The following is a 15,747-nucleotide window of genomic DNA, read 5'->3' on the forward strand; positions in this document are numbered from 1 at the left end:
CCCTGCCTCTTCAGCGATATCCCCCCCCCCCCCCCCCCCCAACCTCCCCCGCTCCTGTTTCATAGACAAGGCGACAGAGAGGTGAACTTGCTGGGCCTCCCAGCTCGTGGGGGGCGGAGCAAGAGTCCTAAGCTCCTTGTAGCCTTGTGTCCTGGCACCCCTGTGGCTGGGGACAGTTCTCTTCACCCATGTGGCTCTGCCCCCAGGCAGAGGGTTCGGATTAGGGCCTGGGCTGCCTGCCTCACTTACCCTAATCCCCTTCAAGTCTCCATCCCCAGCCATCGGGCCATCAGTTCTCATGGTAGGGGTGCATAAGCAGCTTTATGGTTCCTGAGAACCAGGGGTGCTCCCTGGTCTTGCGTCTCTGAGCCCGTCGTCCCTCCCTACATGGCTGCAGAGCAGGTGAGGGGGCTGCATGGCCCAGACCCGGCCCCCAGCCCGCAGAAGCCTCCTGCGGGGGTCGTGGCTTCCAGGACTAGTGCTGAGGGCCTCCCCTTGACCAGGAAGAGGAGCAAGAAGGAGAGGGGGCTCCGAGGGTCCCAGAAGGGTGCTGGCAGCTCTCAGGAGCAGACCCCTCTTCCGGGACCTGAGGCCCCAGGGAGCAGCAGGAACCCCTCTGGGACTGGAGGACAGGAGGGGACAGGTCCTGCGACCCCAGGGCCAGCGTCCCGTCGCCAGTCCCACCGGCATCGCTCTGGCCCTCAGCATGATGCTGCTCAGAAGACATACGGACCCTTGCTCAACCGCATCTTCGGGAAGGTCAGGTGGGGCCTGGACTGGGGGTGGGGGTGGGGCAGGGATCACACTTGTGCCCTTGGACTCGGCCTGCCCTGCTGCTGGTACTTAGGCCTCCGGCCACCTCTGCTCCAGACCCAGGATTCTATGAGAGCTCTGGGCCCCAGGAGCGGGAAGGGGGGTGGTCATGTCTTCTCCAGGGGCCCATGGGAGTCAGATGCCTTCTCCTGCCCTTGTGGGACTGGCCCTGCCCAGGCCATCGTGGCCCAGGGCTGGAGGAGGAAGGATGGGCCCCAGGGACATGGCGGACTATGCTTCTGCAGGACCGTGAGCTGGGCCCCGAGGAGCTGGATGGTGAGTGGGCCTGGCTGTTGGCAGAGGCGGGTGGGAGGGGTCCCTGACCCGGGCTGCCTGGGCCTGACCTCCCTTCCCTGCAGAGCTGCAGGCCGCCTTTGAGGAGTTTGACACTGACCATGACGGCTACATCGGCTACCGGGAGCTGGGCGACTGCATGAGGACACTGGGCTACATGCCCACCGAGATGGAGCTCATCGAGGTCTCCCAGCACGTCAAGATGAGGAGTCAGTGACTGACCCCCACTATCCCAGGGCAGGGTGGGTGGGAGTCACCTAACTTTGTGCTCAGGCTGGGCAGCCCTGGTTCTCTCTGAATTTCATGGCTTGGGGGATGGCGAGAAGGTGGCGGGAGGTGGCTCTGGGAGTCTGCAGGGGTGATGGTGGGAGTGGGTGGCAGTTTCTAGGGCCTTCTGACCATCTGACATTAGCCTTGTTAGGTGCAGGGGTCATGAAAGTCACCCGTGATCCAAGAGACCCTTGGGGCTTGGCTAAGGACCCCCTCTGTCTCTGTGATACTAGTGATAAAATGTTCCCAGCTGGCTCTCTTCTCTGTGTCTCTCTGACCCTCCTGAGGTCCCTGAAAAGAGCCTCCGAGGTTCAGTGAGGCCTACTGCGACCGAACGCTGGCCTTTCTTTGCGATTAAGTATCAAATAGACGGGGCACTAGTGATTATCGTTAGCTGATTTGTCAAATATCAGATTCCCTTCATTCCAGGACACCTGCATTTGGTTTTTCTATGGTTTCCAAAATGGGATGTGACTTACGGTTAATGCGAACACATTCAGTGTTGTGCTTCTTTTCTTTCCCCCAAAGCTGTTATTTGCCCATTGGTGCTTTTTACAGTGGATGGTGCTTAGAATCAAGAGACCGCCTGGGCACACTTCTTAAGGTGCATTTATTGCTGCCCATGGGGTTCCAGCATGTCAGAGCCATGCCCTGCCACCCCAAAAGCACCCAAGAGTGGGTCCTCTCATCCTTGCCCCTGGAGGAGGAAAGAGGGTTCATGAGTCCCCCAAGGCCATGCCCCTTTGGCAGTCGAGGCGAGTTTGAACCTGGAGCTGCCTGGGTCCGAACCTTGGGCTCCTTCCCCCACACTTACGTGCTTCACTGAGAGCACCCGAGCATCTCGCCCTGTAGTCCCCGTGGAGAGCAGGGCTCCCGCCTCCTCTCCCCTCCACCCCCAAGGGCTTGGATGCTGAGGACTCCTTCCCAGATGCAGAGCTGGGGAGAGGCTGGCACCTGTGATGCTTGCAACGTCCCTTCTGGGGCCCGGCCCTTTCCACCGTGACGCTCTGCCTGGGTCCACAGTGGGTGGCCGCGTGGACTTCGAGGAATTTGTGGAACTGATGAGCCCAAAGCTGAGGGAGGAGACGGCGCACATGCTGGGGGTGCGGGAGCTGCGCATCGCCTTCCGAGAGGTGTGGAGTGTGGTCGAGTTGGGTGCTGGTTGGGTGACTGGACAGCAGACCTGCTGGCCTCCCATCCGGGCCAGAGAGACTGGGGGTGGGGTTCAGCCCCTGGAGGCCCACGGCCCTGCAGATAGGGGGCCTAGGGCCAGGGAGGGGTTGGAGAAGGTCCAGCTCACTCTCAGCTGGGGGATCCGCCCAGGGAGACTTCCTGGAGCAGGGGGCCTGCTGTCCCAGCTTGGGAAGAGGTGGAGGGTTTGGATGGGTGCAGGTGGGGGCATCCAAGCCCAGGATGTGGCAAGATAGAGATGGGTTCAGGCAGAGCCAGCTTTGGGTGGGAGGGGCTGAGCCCTGCTGGAATCCTAGTTTGACAGGGACAGGGATGGACGGATCACCGTGGCAGAGCTGCGACAGGCGGCACCAGCTTTGCTGGGGGAGCCGCTGGTGGGTTCTGAGCTGGATGAGATGCTCCGAGAAGTGGACCTCAACGGGGATGGCACCGTAGACTTTGACGGTGAGTCTCCTGCCCATCCCGCCCCCACCCTTCCAGCGCCCAGGAGGAGCCCAGTGTGTTCTGGGATCCCTGACCCGAACTGGCCCAAGCCCAGCTCCTTGTTTCCTCCAGAGTTTGTGATGATGCTTCTCACCCACTGAGGCTCTAGCAGGGAGAACGCGTTGCCCCTCGGGCCCCAGGCCAGCAGGGTTCACGCTATACACCCTCCTCATGAGGCCCCAGAAAGGAAGAGACCCAGCGGCTCCCAGGCTGCTTCGGAACCTTGACAACATCTGGCTGGTGCTTGTGCGGTCGCCTGCCCACCTGTATCCTCACCTGCCTCCCCGCCCAGCTGCCGGGAGGAAACCTGCCCCCAGCTGCCTCTCATTCTCCAGTATGAGCAAGATTTTGGATCTCTCCAGAACCTGGGAGGTAACAAGCTCCTGGGCACTTCAGCATTCAAAGACAGGCAGACAGCGTTGGCAGGATTCTGGTAGCGTGGTGAATTGGGAGGGTGACAGCCTGCCTCCCACTACTGCGTAAAAATGTTAAAAAAAAAAAAAAAAAAAAAAAAAAAAGCTTAACTTGAAGAAAGCCAGGGGTGACCCCAGGTATTAATGACAAGGCAAGAACTCAAAGCTGGGTGGTGGGAGAGTGGGGACACCATGGGGGCCTCAGCATAGAGAGAAGTTCTGGAGCCCCGGCTCTGACACACGAGTGACAGAAGATCTGTAAGAGAGAGACAAAGGAACAGAACGTGAGCCTGACTACCTTTCAGGGTCGCAAAGAGCTACCCTGTTCTTGAAGAGAGGGTCAAATATATTTCCACCTGCCGGCCTGAGGAGGTGGCAAGGGTACAGATGTCCAGGGCCTCGAGGGAAAAAAGCTACTCTAAGGAACCTGAAACGCAGGCTTGCACATTAGGCAGGAGAGCTGAACAGATAGGGAGAAGCTACTGGAAGGGGACACTTCAACCCAGGACACAATGGGCTTAACAACCCTGTCACAAAAGGAGAACCCTATGAACAACTCATCTCGAGACAAAAGTCTGATGGCTCCCTGAGGAAGAGCGATTCGGCTCTGCAAAGACTTTTCGTTGGCAGCGGTAAATGCCAGAAGACAATGAGATGAGCTGGTCGTCAGGCCGAGAAGAAATGATTGCCGGCCAAGAAGCCTATCCCTCACTGAATCGTTATTCAAGAAGGAAGGTGAAACATCAACTTTTTTCAGGAAATAAACGTTGGGAAGAGTTTCCCAGCCATGTGCTCTTGTGGAAGGGTTGGCTTCAGTAAGAGGGAAATTCAGACCTGAACAAAGGCAAAGTATGTACTAAATCATGGTCAGGAAAGCGATCAGTAAACACATCGGTGGATTTAAAGAAGCATTAACTATATATAAAAAAAAAAAAGTTCATTTGGGGGATTTTAAAAATAAAGGAGGGACTAAAATAATAGACAAAATAAAATGGAAGATGGGGGGCTACTTTAAACATGCTGATATCTTTTTTCTCATCTTTCCTAGAGGAGAGATTCACCGATCAGTTTAGAATTTGTTAACCATTAAAAAGGAATCATTAATGTATAGAAATACAGATAGAATGTTTTTTCTTTCTTTCTTTTTTTTTTTTTTTGTTTAAAGATTTTATTATTTATTTATTTACTTGACAGACAGAGATCACAAGTAGGCAGAGAGGAAGGCTGGGGGCAGGGGGGCGGACAGGGAGCAGGCTGCCAGCTGAGCAGAGAGCCCGATGCGGGACTTGATCCCATGACCCCGGGACCATGACCCGAAGGCACAGGTTTTAACCCACTGAGCCACCCGAGCATCCAACTCTTGATCTCAGCTCAAGTTGTGATCTCAGGGTCACAAATTCAAGCCCCGAGTTCAAGTTCAAGCTGGGCATGGAGCCTATGTTAAAACACAAAACAAAACAAAGAAAAACAGAAGGCAGAAATAATCCTTTAAGAACAAGAATTCTGGGGTGCCTGGGTGGCTCAGTGGGTTAAAGACTCTGCCTTCAGCTCAGGTCATGATCCCAGGGTCCTGGGATCAAGCCCCACATCGGGCTCTCTGCTCAGCGGGGAGCCTGCTTCCTCCTCTCTCTCTGCCTGCCTCTCTGCCTGCTTGTGATCTCTGTCTGTCAAATAAATAAATAAAACCTTTAAAAAAAAAAAAAGAAAGAAAGAAAGAAAGAATCTCAGCCCCAGAGGAAAGTTACAATATGAGACTGGGTTTCCTGTGACTGACAGAGAAATAACGATGCCTTAAAATGGATAAAATCTTATTTCTTAGGCGAAATCCAGCTGTATGGTCTTCAGGGACCCAAGGTCCTGCTAGCTGCCTGCCATTCCTGGGGTATCCCAGGTTTGTTCATTTTCCAGGTGGCAGGTTTGGAGGCAGGACCAAAGGACAAAAGGGGACAAAGAAAGTGAACCACTCAAACCCCTTTAGGTAGGGCTCCTCACCTGGTACATGTAGCTGCAAAGTATGCTGGGAAATGTAGTCTTTATGTGGGGCACCCACATACCCAGCTAAAGACCAGAGGTCCTTCTGCTGTAGGACAGAGAGCGGACACCAAAGGGCAGACGCCAGGCTCTTCCCCACAGCTGAGTGCAGGATCTAAGACACACTCAAGTAGCACAACGAAAATGGAAAGGCTGAAAGTGATGGCCTGGAAAACAGATTTACCAGGAAAATATGAAAGAGACCAAAAGAAACGGTGTAAGTACAGGGAGAGCAAACAGAAATGGGCTATAAGGCAGAAAGCATTAGGGGTAAAATGAGGCATAATTCACTAAGGAAATCTAACGTTCCTCGTCTGGACACAAATATCGATGTATTTTTCAACAAAGAAAGAAGCTACATTTAGAGGTTCATTATCTCCTGAGGATAGGGCTACTGTCAACTCAGTTGGGATGACATAAATTAACCAGCCCAAGTCAAGCACACTGGTCATGCTGAAACTTTAAATGTTGTGATTCAGTGTCCTGTCCGTGTGTTCACATGGACCACGGGTTGGTCAATTTTTTCTGTAAAAGGTGACAGTGTAAAGACTTGAGGCTTGGAGGAAATACGGTTTTTCTCACGACTGCCCAGCTCTGTATCCCCAAGCAGCCATGGCCAACGCAGAAATGAATAGTTGTGGATGGGCTCGAAATTCAGTAATGAATTAACTAAACTTTGATTCATTGACACTGAAATTTGAATTTTATCCACTTTTATGTGTCACAAAATCGTACTATTCTTTTACTTTTCCCCCAACCATTACTAAAATGTAAAAACCACTTTCAGCCCAGCGACCATATCGGGTCTGTGAGTTACCGCTTGCTGACAGCTGCTGTAGACTTATAATATGGAGAATCACAACTTCTGGAATAACTTTGTTTAGTTAAGATTGTGGAAGGGAACCTGGGATGCTCAGATGGTTAAGTGTCTGTCTTCGGCTTAGGTCATGATCTCAAGGTCCTGGGATCGAGTCCCATGTCGGGTTCCCAGCACAGCGGGGAGTCTGCTTCTCCCTCCCTTCTCCCCTCTGCTTGGGCTTTCTCTGTCTCTTTCAAATGAATGAATGAAATCTTTAAAAAATAATTTAAAAATGTAAGATCGTGGAATGACGAAAAGTTATGGGCAGAGTAGCAACTTTCGGTATTAATTGCCTATTTGCTCACAGTGGTTTTCACAATTTTCCTTTCTTCTTATGTTTGTTCTGATTATAGTCATTGAAATGTAACTTTACGTCTGGTAAATCTGGTAATACAGACTGTGGACTTATATTCTGTATGTCTTTATTTCATTTTTCCAGGTTTTATTTTATTTTGCCAAGGCACTGGTCCACGATGGATTAGAAATGAAAACTGGTCCTTTACCACAGCTGGTTGGAGAACCATGGGTTTAGGAATTCCTGCCCCCCACTGGTGCCCTTGAAAGTGTCTTGACTAGGGGCTGAGGATGGGCAGTCTGGGTGGGCGAGGAGAACAGGAGTGGGAGAAGGGGTCTGGGGGCTAATTCTTCCCACAAAGTTACAGGAATCTGAAGACATCATTCTGGCTGCTGCAGACCCAATGGAAACCAGGCCACGTCTCTTCTTAGTGGCACTCGTGGGTTACCGGGGGAGAAAGACTGTAAACACCTAAGTGTATGAACAAGATCTACCCCAGGCCGTGGTCCTTCGGCCAGCCCCTCGGGTGGTCAGCTGGGGACACACGTGCTCTGTATCCTCTCCTCTCCCTCTTACACCCAGGTGTCTTGGAAGTCTTGCGTGATGTTCGATTCTGCCCTTGGGTCAATCAGTCTCTCTGGACCAAGGTTTCCTCATCTATAAAATGGGGCTAAGGTGGTGATTATTAGAAATCACCTGTGTTAAGTGCTTAGCACAGGACCTGCTGCCTTCTAAGAGCTTGATAAATGGTAGCTATTAGGATTTCAGATTGCAGGATTCTCAAAGATTCTGTTTCCTGGCTCTCAAGATTCTGAGATGCTTGGGTTTTCCAAAAGTCTGAGATGGTCTGTTTCCAACGTTCTGTGGTTCTAAGAGTCTCCGATCACTGAGATTCTGTGATACTGGCCCTTTACCATTGTCTTTGCCCTTACTTCTCCCAATCTCGGGACTTAGGAAGTAGGGCAGTGGGCGGAAAGGTCTGGTCTGCTGTCTTGTCATGGCCCACATTCCGAGCTGGCTGTGGCAGTCCAGGGCCCCAGAGCCAGGCTGCAACCAGGATACCAGCCTCCAGGGCCCAGGACTGCGTCATCTGAGTGCCCTTGGCGAGGGCCACCCGGGGCAGGCACCAATGCTGCGCCTCCAGGTAGAGGAATGGGCAGGGCCAACTCTGCTAAGGGCAGGGGGAAATGGGAAGCTTGGTGGGATCTCCTCCGGGCTTGCAGGACAGAGTCCCAGGCCCAGATCCGCCCCCAAAGTGCAGAAGCAAGTCTTAGAGCATCAGGACTGTCACAATGAGAAGACAGGTGGTCCTGGAGCCCCTCGGCTCCATCAGTCCTCTCCTCAGTTTTTGCAGGAGCGGGACTGCGGCCAGGCTGTGGGCTGGGCAGGGCTAGCGGGAAAGAAGGATCAGTGGTCTCTTCTGGAATGAAGTACATTCTTTTATTAGCACAAAACACCACCAACCCAGCAGCCCCAGGGCCCAAGAATAAGTTAAGGCACAAAACAGGCCAGGGGCGACTTTTCCAGGCCTGGGTATTGGGCAAACTTCCTGAGCAAACTTCGAGGGGTTGGGGGCTCCGGGGTCCCGCATTTCTTCCCTGGAGATGAGGGAGCAGGAGCGGACCCGAGGGGCGCCTCCTGGGGCCGCTCGGAGACGAGGCTGGATTCCGGCTGCCCGCCCGCGGTTCACTTCTCGAAGTAGGGCAGGTAGAAGAACTGAAAGCCCCGGTGGCCCTTGACCGCGCAGTAGATGAAGATCACGTGGTAGACTGCGGGGCGGGGCCGGTCAGCGCCGAGGGCCCGCCCAGAGCCCAGCCCGCTCCGCCCCCCCGCCCCGCCCCGCCCCGCCCCGCCCCGGAGCCCTTTCGCACCTCCGGGAACCAACAACAGGAAGCCCGGCACGAAGAAGATGGCGCTGGAGACACCTGCAGCAAGAGGGGCCGAGTCAAGGCTGGGGGGCACGGGGCGGGGCTCACGGGTCACTGCCTGGGCAAGTGTCACTGTCCGCGGTAGAAGGGGCCGTTTCCTGCTTGGAAGGCGGAAGCAAACTTCCAAGGGGCCTAGGGACTCGCGGGTCCCCGAGGAATTCTTCCCTCGAGGGGGACCCCCTCTGCCTGCGGAGGTAGGAGGGGGCGCTCACCTGGCGAGGGGGCCACCTCCAGTCCCACGGCGATCAGGATCAGCACTGCACACAGATGGAGCCGCGAGGGTGAGGGCGGGAGGAGGGGGCCGGCGCCGGGGCCAGGGCGGGGTCCTCCACCCACAACCCCCAGCAACGCTTAGGCCCTAGCAATGGTGTCCCCCACCTGAACTGAAGGTTCCCTTGCCATAGACCCTTCCTGGGAAGCTCACCAAGCTCTGTGTTTTCCGAGTAGGGCCCCTAGCAGGCCCTGGGAAATGTCCCCAAAGAGATTTTTCTCTGCTCCTTGGTGTGCTCTTTCAGTCAATCAACAAATATTTATGGAACACTTGCTGTGTGCCTGGTACTGAGAATCCCACAGGGAAAGGCAAATGAGGTCCCTGCTCTCATGGCCCTTCCTGGTGGCGCAACCAGCAAGAACCTCCAGCTACAACCCGGGGGGCTTGGGATCAGGCTGCAGGAGGGCCAGGTCTGGCAACACTAGAGCCTGGGGCATCAGGGAGGGGCTTCTTGGAGGCAGTGGCCACTAAGCTGAGCAGGGGTAGCAGTAGCAACAGCAGGTAACATTTAGTTACCACTTACCAGGTGCTGCCAGGCACTGGGCTAAGCTTGTTACCTGCACTGCTTTATTGACACTGTGACTGAATGAAATAGATATGATCATCCCCATTTCACAGAAGATGAAACTGAGGCAGAGAACTGCATTTCAGAAGGAGGAGGCAACCTGACTCCAGAGGCTTTGCTGTGGGGATCGTGCAGGCAGAAAAGGAAAGGAGTGCTCTAGACAGAGGGAACAGCATGGCAAAGTTCCTTCCCATGGGAGGAACTTGGGGCCTTCTAGGAGCTAACTGATTTTGCAAGAGTGGAGAGGCAAGTGCCCAGGCTCGAGGAGTTTGGCAGGGCCTGGAGACCCCGGCAAGGGACGTGGACTTTGGCTGAGGACAGTGGGTGTTGGGGAAGTCATGGCTGGATCAACTTTTCAGACCCAGAGAGTCCTGGGCCCCCAGTTAGAAAACGGGATTGGGGGGAGTTAGGGAGCTGGGCTCTGCAGCAAGGGTGGTGATATAGGACGGAGGCTTGAGGACCACCGTGGACCGCTATGGGATTTGTGCCCTGCACAGGGCACCTCAAAAAGAGTACACCTGGGGACTGATTCGCTACTGACCACCTTGGCCTAGGGCTGGGGGCCCTGCCCGCTCAGAGGAGGCGTGTTTTTCTAATTCCTGCAAAGGAACTTTACATGTCTAAGGTGGCCTCCAGGTAATGTCCGTGATGTGGGTTTAAATGCCAGCTCATTCACTTCCCAGCTGAGGTCTGAGCAAGTCCCTTCACCTGCCTGAGGCTCTGTCCTTACTTCTGAACTGCAATGGTATTAGTGCTTGTCCTCATGGGTACTGAGAGAATGAAAAGGGGTAAGGCAGGTGGCCAGTGTGACCAGTGCCCAGCTTTGCAGTGGCTGCTGGAAAAGCAGTATCTCCCCCTGCCCCCAAGACGCCTAGAGACGAACCAAGGCTGCTGCTCAGCTCTCTGGCCAGGGGACTTAGACCACCCTGGAGGAGGAAGAGCAGCTGCCACAGCTGGGCTGTCCTTACGGGCCCCTCTTGACCCCACCCCTGTTCTTTCTGGGGATCGTGAGTCCTCAGCCCCATAGACCGAGTCCGAAAACATCTGGCTGTGCGATCTGTCTGCTCTGGGCTTCAGTTCCCCCATCTGGGCAATGGATGTGCCCAGCGAGAGGCAGGGATAGGTTCTCATCCGCACTCAGACTCCGGAGAAGGGGAAATGACAGGTGCACTGGGGACCGGGTTGGCAGGGATATCCCTGAGAACCTGTCCCTGTTCAGATTCTGGGTCACAGCCCTGTCTCTCACCTGCTGTGTGACTTCCATAAGGGGGGAAATAAGCCTACGCTGCACCTGGCTCCAAGCAGACAAAGAATAAATGGCAGAGTGGTTACTCTTCTGCTCCCTGATGGATTTGGTGGGGGTAAGTTAGGAAAAAAAAGAAAAGAAAGGAAGGAAAGAAAAGAAAAGTTAAGTTTAGAGCACCGAACCAAATTCCCCTTCAATTATGTGTAATTTCCTGGCTGTGTGACCAGGAGGCTGGGCCTGCTCCTCCCAAGGCCTCAGTTTCTTCACCTGTAAAATGGGGGTGGGGTGATGGTAGCCAGCTTCCTCCTCAGGATGCAGGGAGGCTTGGTGTGCCAAGGGGGATGCACAGCTGGCACAAAGGGAGGACGGGCCCCTCATGGGGGTAGGCAGGGGACCCACAGGGCACTCACCCAGCCCCAGCAGCAGGAGCAGGAAGGAGGCCAGCACTACCCGGCGGTTCTTCTGGATCAAAGGGTGCTGAGTCCAGCTGGGTGGCGGGAGAGCAGGACGGGTATGAGAGGTGACACGAGCCCAACTCCCTCCTGTTACCCTTCCCCCACCCAGAGGCCCGAAGGGGAAAGCCCGGGCCGCCTATTCTGGGGGCACAGAGCGCACGGAGCTTGAGCAGGGCTGGGCCTCACCTGCAGCAGGCGTGGTAGGAGCGCTGGGTGGTGTTGCTGATGGTGCTGAAGGACCACTGGGAGCTGCGGATGGACGTTCGGCTGGAGTCCCTGCAGGCCGTTTGGGCCCAGTGAGAGGCCGGGGAAGCAAGGAAGGGGTGCTGGGGGGTGGTGCAGGGACTAGGGCTGGGCGTTCCTGCGGGATGGAGGCACTGAGAGGGCACAGGGTGATGAGGAATTCAAGGTGTGGGGTCTCTGCAGGACTGAAGGTGGAGAAAGGCTGGGGAGTCATGCTAGGATTCCTGCAGGACAGGTGACCTGTGGGAAGGTAGGGGCCAGAGCAGGCTGGGGGGTTTCTTCAGGATAAAGAGCGTGGTGGGGGTGGGTGGGTGGGGCTGGCACTGGGGTAGGGGGACCCTGCAGGACAGGGGAACCCGTGAGGGGAGTGGGGATCAGGCTAGGAATCCTTGTAGGACATTGTGAGAGAGCTGGGTGATCTGGGTGGAAGACTGGCCAGGGACCTGGGCCACAAGAGCCAGGAGCGGAGGTAGAGGATGGGTCCCCACCTGGCCCTGACCTGGTGCTGACTCCCCCATCCGGCTCCGGAGAGGCCTGGGCTCCGTCCTCATCGTTCTCCAGGTTCTATTCCAGAACACAGGGCTCAGAGAGGTTACTGGGCTCAAGCTCTTCCTCCTTCCCCCTCAGGGAGAGGAGAGCAAGCCCACACAGCTGTTGGCCTGGCTGCCTGACAGCTGCTCACCTGGCCCTCCACCCTCCCGCAAAACGGGTTTGATGATTCACACAAACCGAAACCCAGGTAGGATGTGGGTGTTGGGGGCTTGGGGGCGCCAGGCGGTGGCAGGAGACACCGGGGTTGGTTGAGGGCTCCTAGCATGGGTCCCAGGGCCAGGAGTTCTCCCAAGTTCGGGAGTCAGGGTGGAGCTTTCAGAATGGTATTTCACAGGCTCAGTATGCAGGCGCTGGATTTGGGGTGCCAATGAGGGGCAGAAGCCCATGGTTTCAGGTTTGGGACATAGAAATCTGGTACAGGTCTCGAAGAAAAGGATCCTAGAATCGGTGGAAGTCTTCTAGGGCGAATGGAGATTTCCAGTTCAGTGGGAAGTCTGCATCAGACGTACAGAGCGCTCCCCAGTCCAGGGGGATAAGGGGCGGGGGAGGGCGGGTTAGGTCAGTATCCAGGAATGGGTGGGAACACCGGGTGGGATTTCCAGTTGGGGCCAGGAGACTTGCACCCAGGTTCCGGTTCTGGGCTCTCCAGTGGTGGCTGGGGACCAAAATCAGAGCTGAGAGGGTCTAGGCTGGGCCCTGGATCAGCAGCCTCGCAGGCTGAGGCCTCTAAACAGATTTTCCCTTGAGTTGGGGCTCTCCAGGGTCCGGCCTGGGGTCCCGCCCGGACCTGGGCTGGGGTTGGGCTGGGCCGGACCATTCACCTGGTAGCGCAGCCGGGACTGCTTGTCCTCGTCGGCCACCTCGAACCGGGCCCGGCGCTCGAAGTGCAGCGGCCCGAAGCGGGAGACCCCGCTGAATTCGGGCCCCGGGCCCGCGTCCTCCAAGGACAGCTCGAAGGCGTCATCGATGCTGAACTGGGGCCGGGCGGCGCTCATGGCCCCGGCCCGCTCAGGCGCCCCTCGCCGCCGCCATCCGGGCCCGCCTACCCCTCGCGCCACGGTCCCGCCCCCGCACGCAGGCCCCGCCCCGGGCCGTAGTCTTGGGAGAGCGACGGTCCGGCGCCCTGGCCGAGGCCCCGCCCTTACGTAACGGCCCCGCCCCTGCTCGCCGACAGCAGGCCCGAGCTGCCGAGCGCCGAGCGGACCAGTGGGCGGGGCTTCCTTTGGGGACCGCACAGGGGCCGTGGCGCCTCCCAGCGGCAGCCTCCGCGAGCCACAGCGGACGCGGTACTCGAGGTAATCCCTGGGTGTGTGTCCTGGGCTTGGAGAGGCAGCCACACGCCGGCCTCCCAGGCCCAAGATGGGGCCTTCTGCATCCCATCCCGCGCCTCCAGGGCCAAGGAGACTCCAGGGTCCAGACTGTGTCCCCACCCTGACTCACCGCGGATCTGCATGGGATGGGTAGACTTACCCCCGCAGACATGGAAACTGAGGCTCAGAAAGCTTATGTGGCTTCTGTTCCTCCAACCCAGTCCCTCAGTCAGCAGCCAAAGTGATCTTTTAAAATATATCTGATCTTTTTCTCTGTGTGTTATTTTAAAAAGAGGTTTATTTGAGAGAGGGCGCCGGGGCGCCAGAGCGGGGGGTGGGGGTAGGGGTGTGGGGGACAGAGGGAGAGAGAGAGAATCAGCAGGCAGACCCCACTGAGCGAGGAGTCCCAGGTCGCCAGATCCCACGACTCAGAGATCATAAATTGAGCAGAAACCAAGAGTTGGCCACTTAAGGACTGAGCCACCCAGGTGCTCCTCTCTGTGTGTTATTCCTAATTAAAAAACAAAAAAAAGTATGGGGCTAAGTTGTCTGTATAAAACTGCCCCTTGGTTTTCCATTGTGGCTGAGGTCTTTCTGACTAAGGCCCACAAAACTGTGAATGCCCTGGTCCCTCTATCCATCCAATCTCATCAAGCCTCTTCTGCCCCTCCTTCACCTACCCTCTGCAGCACAGGCCAACCTTAGGGCCTTTGCACGTGCTCTATATCTGGAAAGCACTTAACCTGGCTCTTTCACAACTGGGTCTTTATCATCAGTGTCCCTGTTCAAATGTCACCTCTCATGGGTTCCATCCCTGACTACACCATCTAAAGTCAGTTTCACATTACACAGCACTTGCCTAAAGTTAACTTATTTTACCTGGTTTTACTCACCACTGTGTCCACAGTGTCTGAATGAATGAATGAATGAATGCTTTGAACTGAGTGAGTGAATGCTTTGCCCAAATCCCAAATGCCCACAGGTGGTGGAACTGGGGACCCGGCATGCTGACCCTCCACTGCCCACGCTTCATTCTGCGACCTCACGGACAGAGTCCTACTTTGCGGTTTAGGACACATCACTGCCCTGAACCGGGTCCCTCTCAGCGTGGGCAGTCAGCCTCCGTGTATCCTGCTCGGTTCTCTACACGTGGGTCAGCTGCCATGTGAATGTTTGTGATCTACAGGTGCCGTGTATAAAACTCCTTCTGCTGTTTATGTTTTTGCATTTGTACACTCCACACTCGTGGTGTCTACACGTCTCTCCTTCGCCAGTTGCATGCGGCGTACCATGTTGGACATCCAACACTTTTTTTACCCACGACATCCTTTGGCAAGGCCCGCTTAGCTCGGTCTCAATGCCCCGTCGCATCAGTGTCATGAACACCTTCACGCTACCTCCTGATGGACGGTAAGAGGATTCTTGAAGTAGGACCGCCAGGCCATAGGGTACAGGCCCCCTTGATTGTCACACTCACCGTGAGGGTTCTGGTTTTCTCTTAGCACTTTCGAACGCTTACAAGTCTGATGAATCTAAAAGGGTTCCTGATTTCCATCTGGCTCCTCTGACAACTGGGGAATTTGAATAGCTCTTCATGGACTTGGCAGTCGTGGGGCTTCCCTCTTCTGTGAACTCCGTTCATATCCTTTGTCCATTTTTCCTATTGGGTTTCTGGCCTTCTTTCTGCTTATCTGCATGTCTATATGTGGGTAAGTATCAATCAATGCCTTGGTGTTGTACAGATCTCTTCCCTGGTTTGTCTCCTTATTTGTCTAAGCTTTCCTTGGTTAACAATGCTGGGAATGCTGGGATGGAGTGCAAGCTGGGGCTCACGTCACTCATGGGCATCCTCGGGGAGCGCAGCCTTGGCTCCTGCTGGGTCTCAACCAATGGATGATGGGGGCTCCAGGTACCAGCGCTACCCAGATGTGGCTACTGGGATGGGCCTCGATTTCCTCTCTCAGGCCTAGCACTCTCCCTCATTGACCTGCAGGGGGTGCCCCAAGAATTCTCCCCGGGGCTCACTTGAAAAACCTGCTGAAGAATACCTAGGCGTTCAAGGACTGTCTGCCCCAGGACACCCGTCCTGTTTGGTGGCTTCTGTTTCAGCCTTTCTGGCCCACTGCCACATAGGCCTTCTCCAAATGAGGCTGCGGGGGGGATCTGCACCCCATGCCCTCTTCTGCTCCGTTCACACCATGACAACTCGAATTCCAGTTCTCTCCACATTCTTCTTGGAGGCCTTCTCCAATGTGAGGCTCAAACTTACTACCCTGAGATCAAGGGGTTGGACGCCCTACCCACCGAGCCAGCCAGGCTCCCCTGGGAGAGGTTTAAGCTTAACATTTCCACGAGGGTCAACCCTGGTATGACTTTTTGTCAGAAATGGGTTAAACTGGAAGATGTTTTGTTTCTGTCTTGAATGGGTCAGCCCAGAAGAGTTTTTTTTTTCAGCATTCCTTACTTATTCTCTTTCCAAACCTTAGTCTTCAATATTTACTTTATTGTTATTTATTTGAGAGAGAGAG

General features: G+C 55.4%; 2 protein-coding genes across 6 annotated transcripts; one reads left to right on the plus strand and one right to left on the minus strand.

The window, feature by feature from the left end:
• The first annotated feature begins 216 nt into the window (after window positions 1-216).
• Window positions 217-3,558, plus strand: CABP4 (calcium binding protein 4). Its single transcript, XM_004759713.2, has 6 exons — window positions 217-759; window positions 1,059-1,089; window positions 1,173-1,316; window positions 2,401-2,510; window positions 2,865-3,012; window positions 3,124-3,558. The coding sequence occupies exons 1-6, from the start codon at window positions 388-390 to the stop codon at window positions 3,150-3,152; spliced, it is 834 nt and encodes a 277-aa protein (XP_004759770.1). The 5' UTR covers window positions 217-387; the 3' UTR covers window positions 3,153-3,558.
• A 4,258-nt stretch (window positions 3,559-7,816) lies between these two features.
• On the minus strand, window positions 7,817-12,988 carry TMEM134 (transmembrane protein 134). 5 transcript variants are annotated; one of them, XM_004759523.3, is made up of 8 exons: window positions 12,731-12,988; window positions 11,857-11,921; window positions 11,301-11,363; window positions 11,070-11,146; window positions 10,660-10,756; window positions 8,790-8,834; window positions 8,521-8,574; window positions 7,817-8,418 (listed from the first exon to the last, which is right to left on the minus strand). In XM_004759523.3, the coding sequence occupies exons 1-8, from the start codon at window positions 12,902-12,904 to the stop codon at window positions 8,040-8,042; spliced, it is 954 nt and encodes a 317-aa protein (XP_004759580.1). In that variant the 5' UTR covers window positions 12,905-12,988; the 3' UTR covers window positions 7,817-8,039. The 5 variants fall into 5 exon arrangements, with proteins under 5 accessions (XP_004759580.1, XP_004759579.1, XP_004759585.1 ...); XM_004759522.3 differs by having other exon boundaries at window positions 11,301-11,390; XM_004759528.3 differs by lacking the exon at window positions 10,660-10,756 and having other exon boundaries at window positions 8,197-8,418.
• Between the last annotated feature and the right edge of the window lie 2,759 nt (window positions 12,989-15,747).

The sequence above is a fragment of the Mustela putorius genome, unplaced genomic scaffold, assembly GCF_011764305.1.
Source record: "Mustela putorius furo isolate JIRA1106 unplaced genomic scaffold, ASM1176430v1.1 tig00000127_pilon_pilon_pilon, whole genome shotgun sequence".
NCBI classification, from domain to species: Eukaryota; Metazoa; Chordata; class Mammalia; order Carnivora; family Mustelidae; genus Mustela; species Mustela putorius.

Excerpts from the sequence above, each read along its gene's own strand:
- CABP4 (XM_004759713.2), top strand. The coding sequence starts at position 388 with ATGGCTGCAGAGCAGGTGAGGGGGCTGCATGGCCCAGACCCGGCCCCC. Across the intron at positions 1,090-1,172 it reads GGGCCCCGAGGAGCTGGATG|AGCTGCAGGCCGCCTTTGAG; the intron begins GTGAGTGGGCCT and ends CCTTCCCTGCAG. Across the intron at positions 1,317-2,400 it reads CCAGCACGTCAAGATGAGGA|TGGGTGGCCGCGTGGACTTC; the intron begins GTCAGTGACTGA and ends CTGGGTCCACAG.
- TMEM134 (XM_004759522.3), bottom strand. The coding sequence starts at position 12,904 with ATGAGCGCCGCCCGGCCCCAGTTCAGCATCGATGACGCCTTCGAGCTG. Across the intron at positions 11,147-11,300 it reads TCCTACCACGCCTGCTGCAG|CTGGACTCAGCACCCTTTGA; the intron begins GTGAGGCCCAGC and ends CCCGCCACCCAG. Across the intron at positions 8,835-10,659 it reads TTATGGAAGTCACACAGCAG|TGCTGATCCTGATCGCCGTG; the intron begins GTGAGAGACAGG and ends ATCTGTGTGCAG.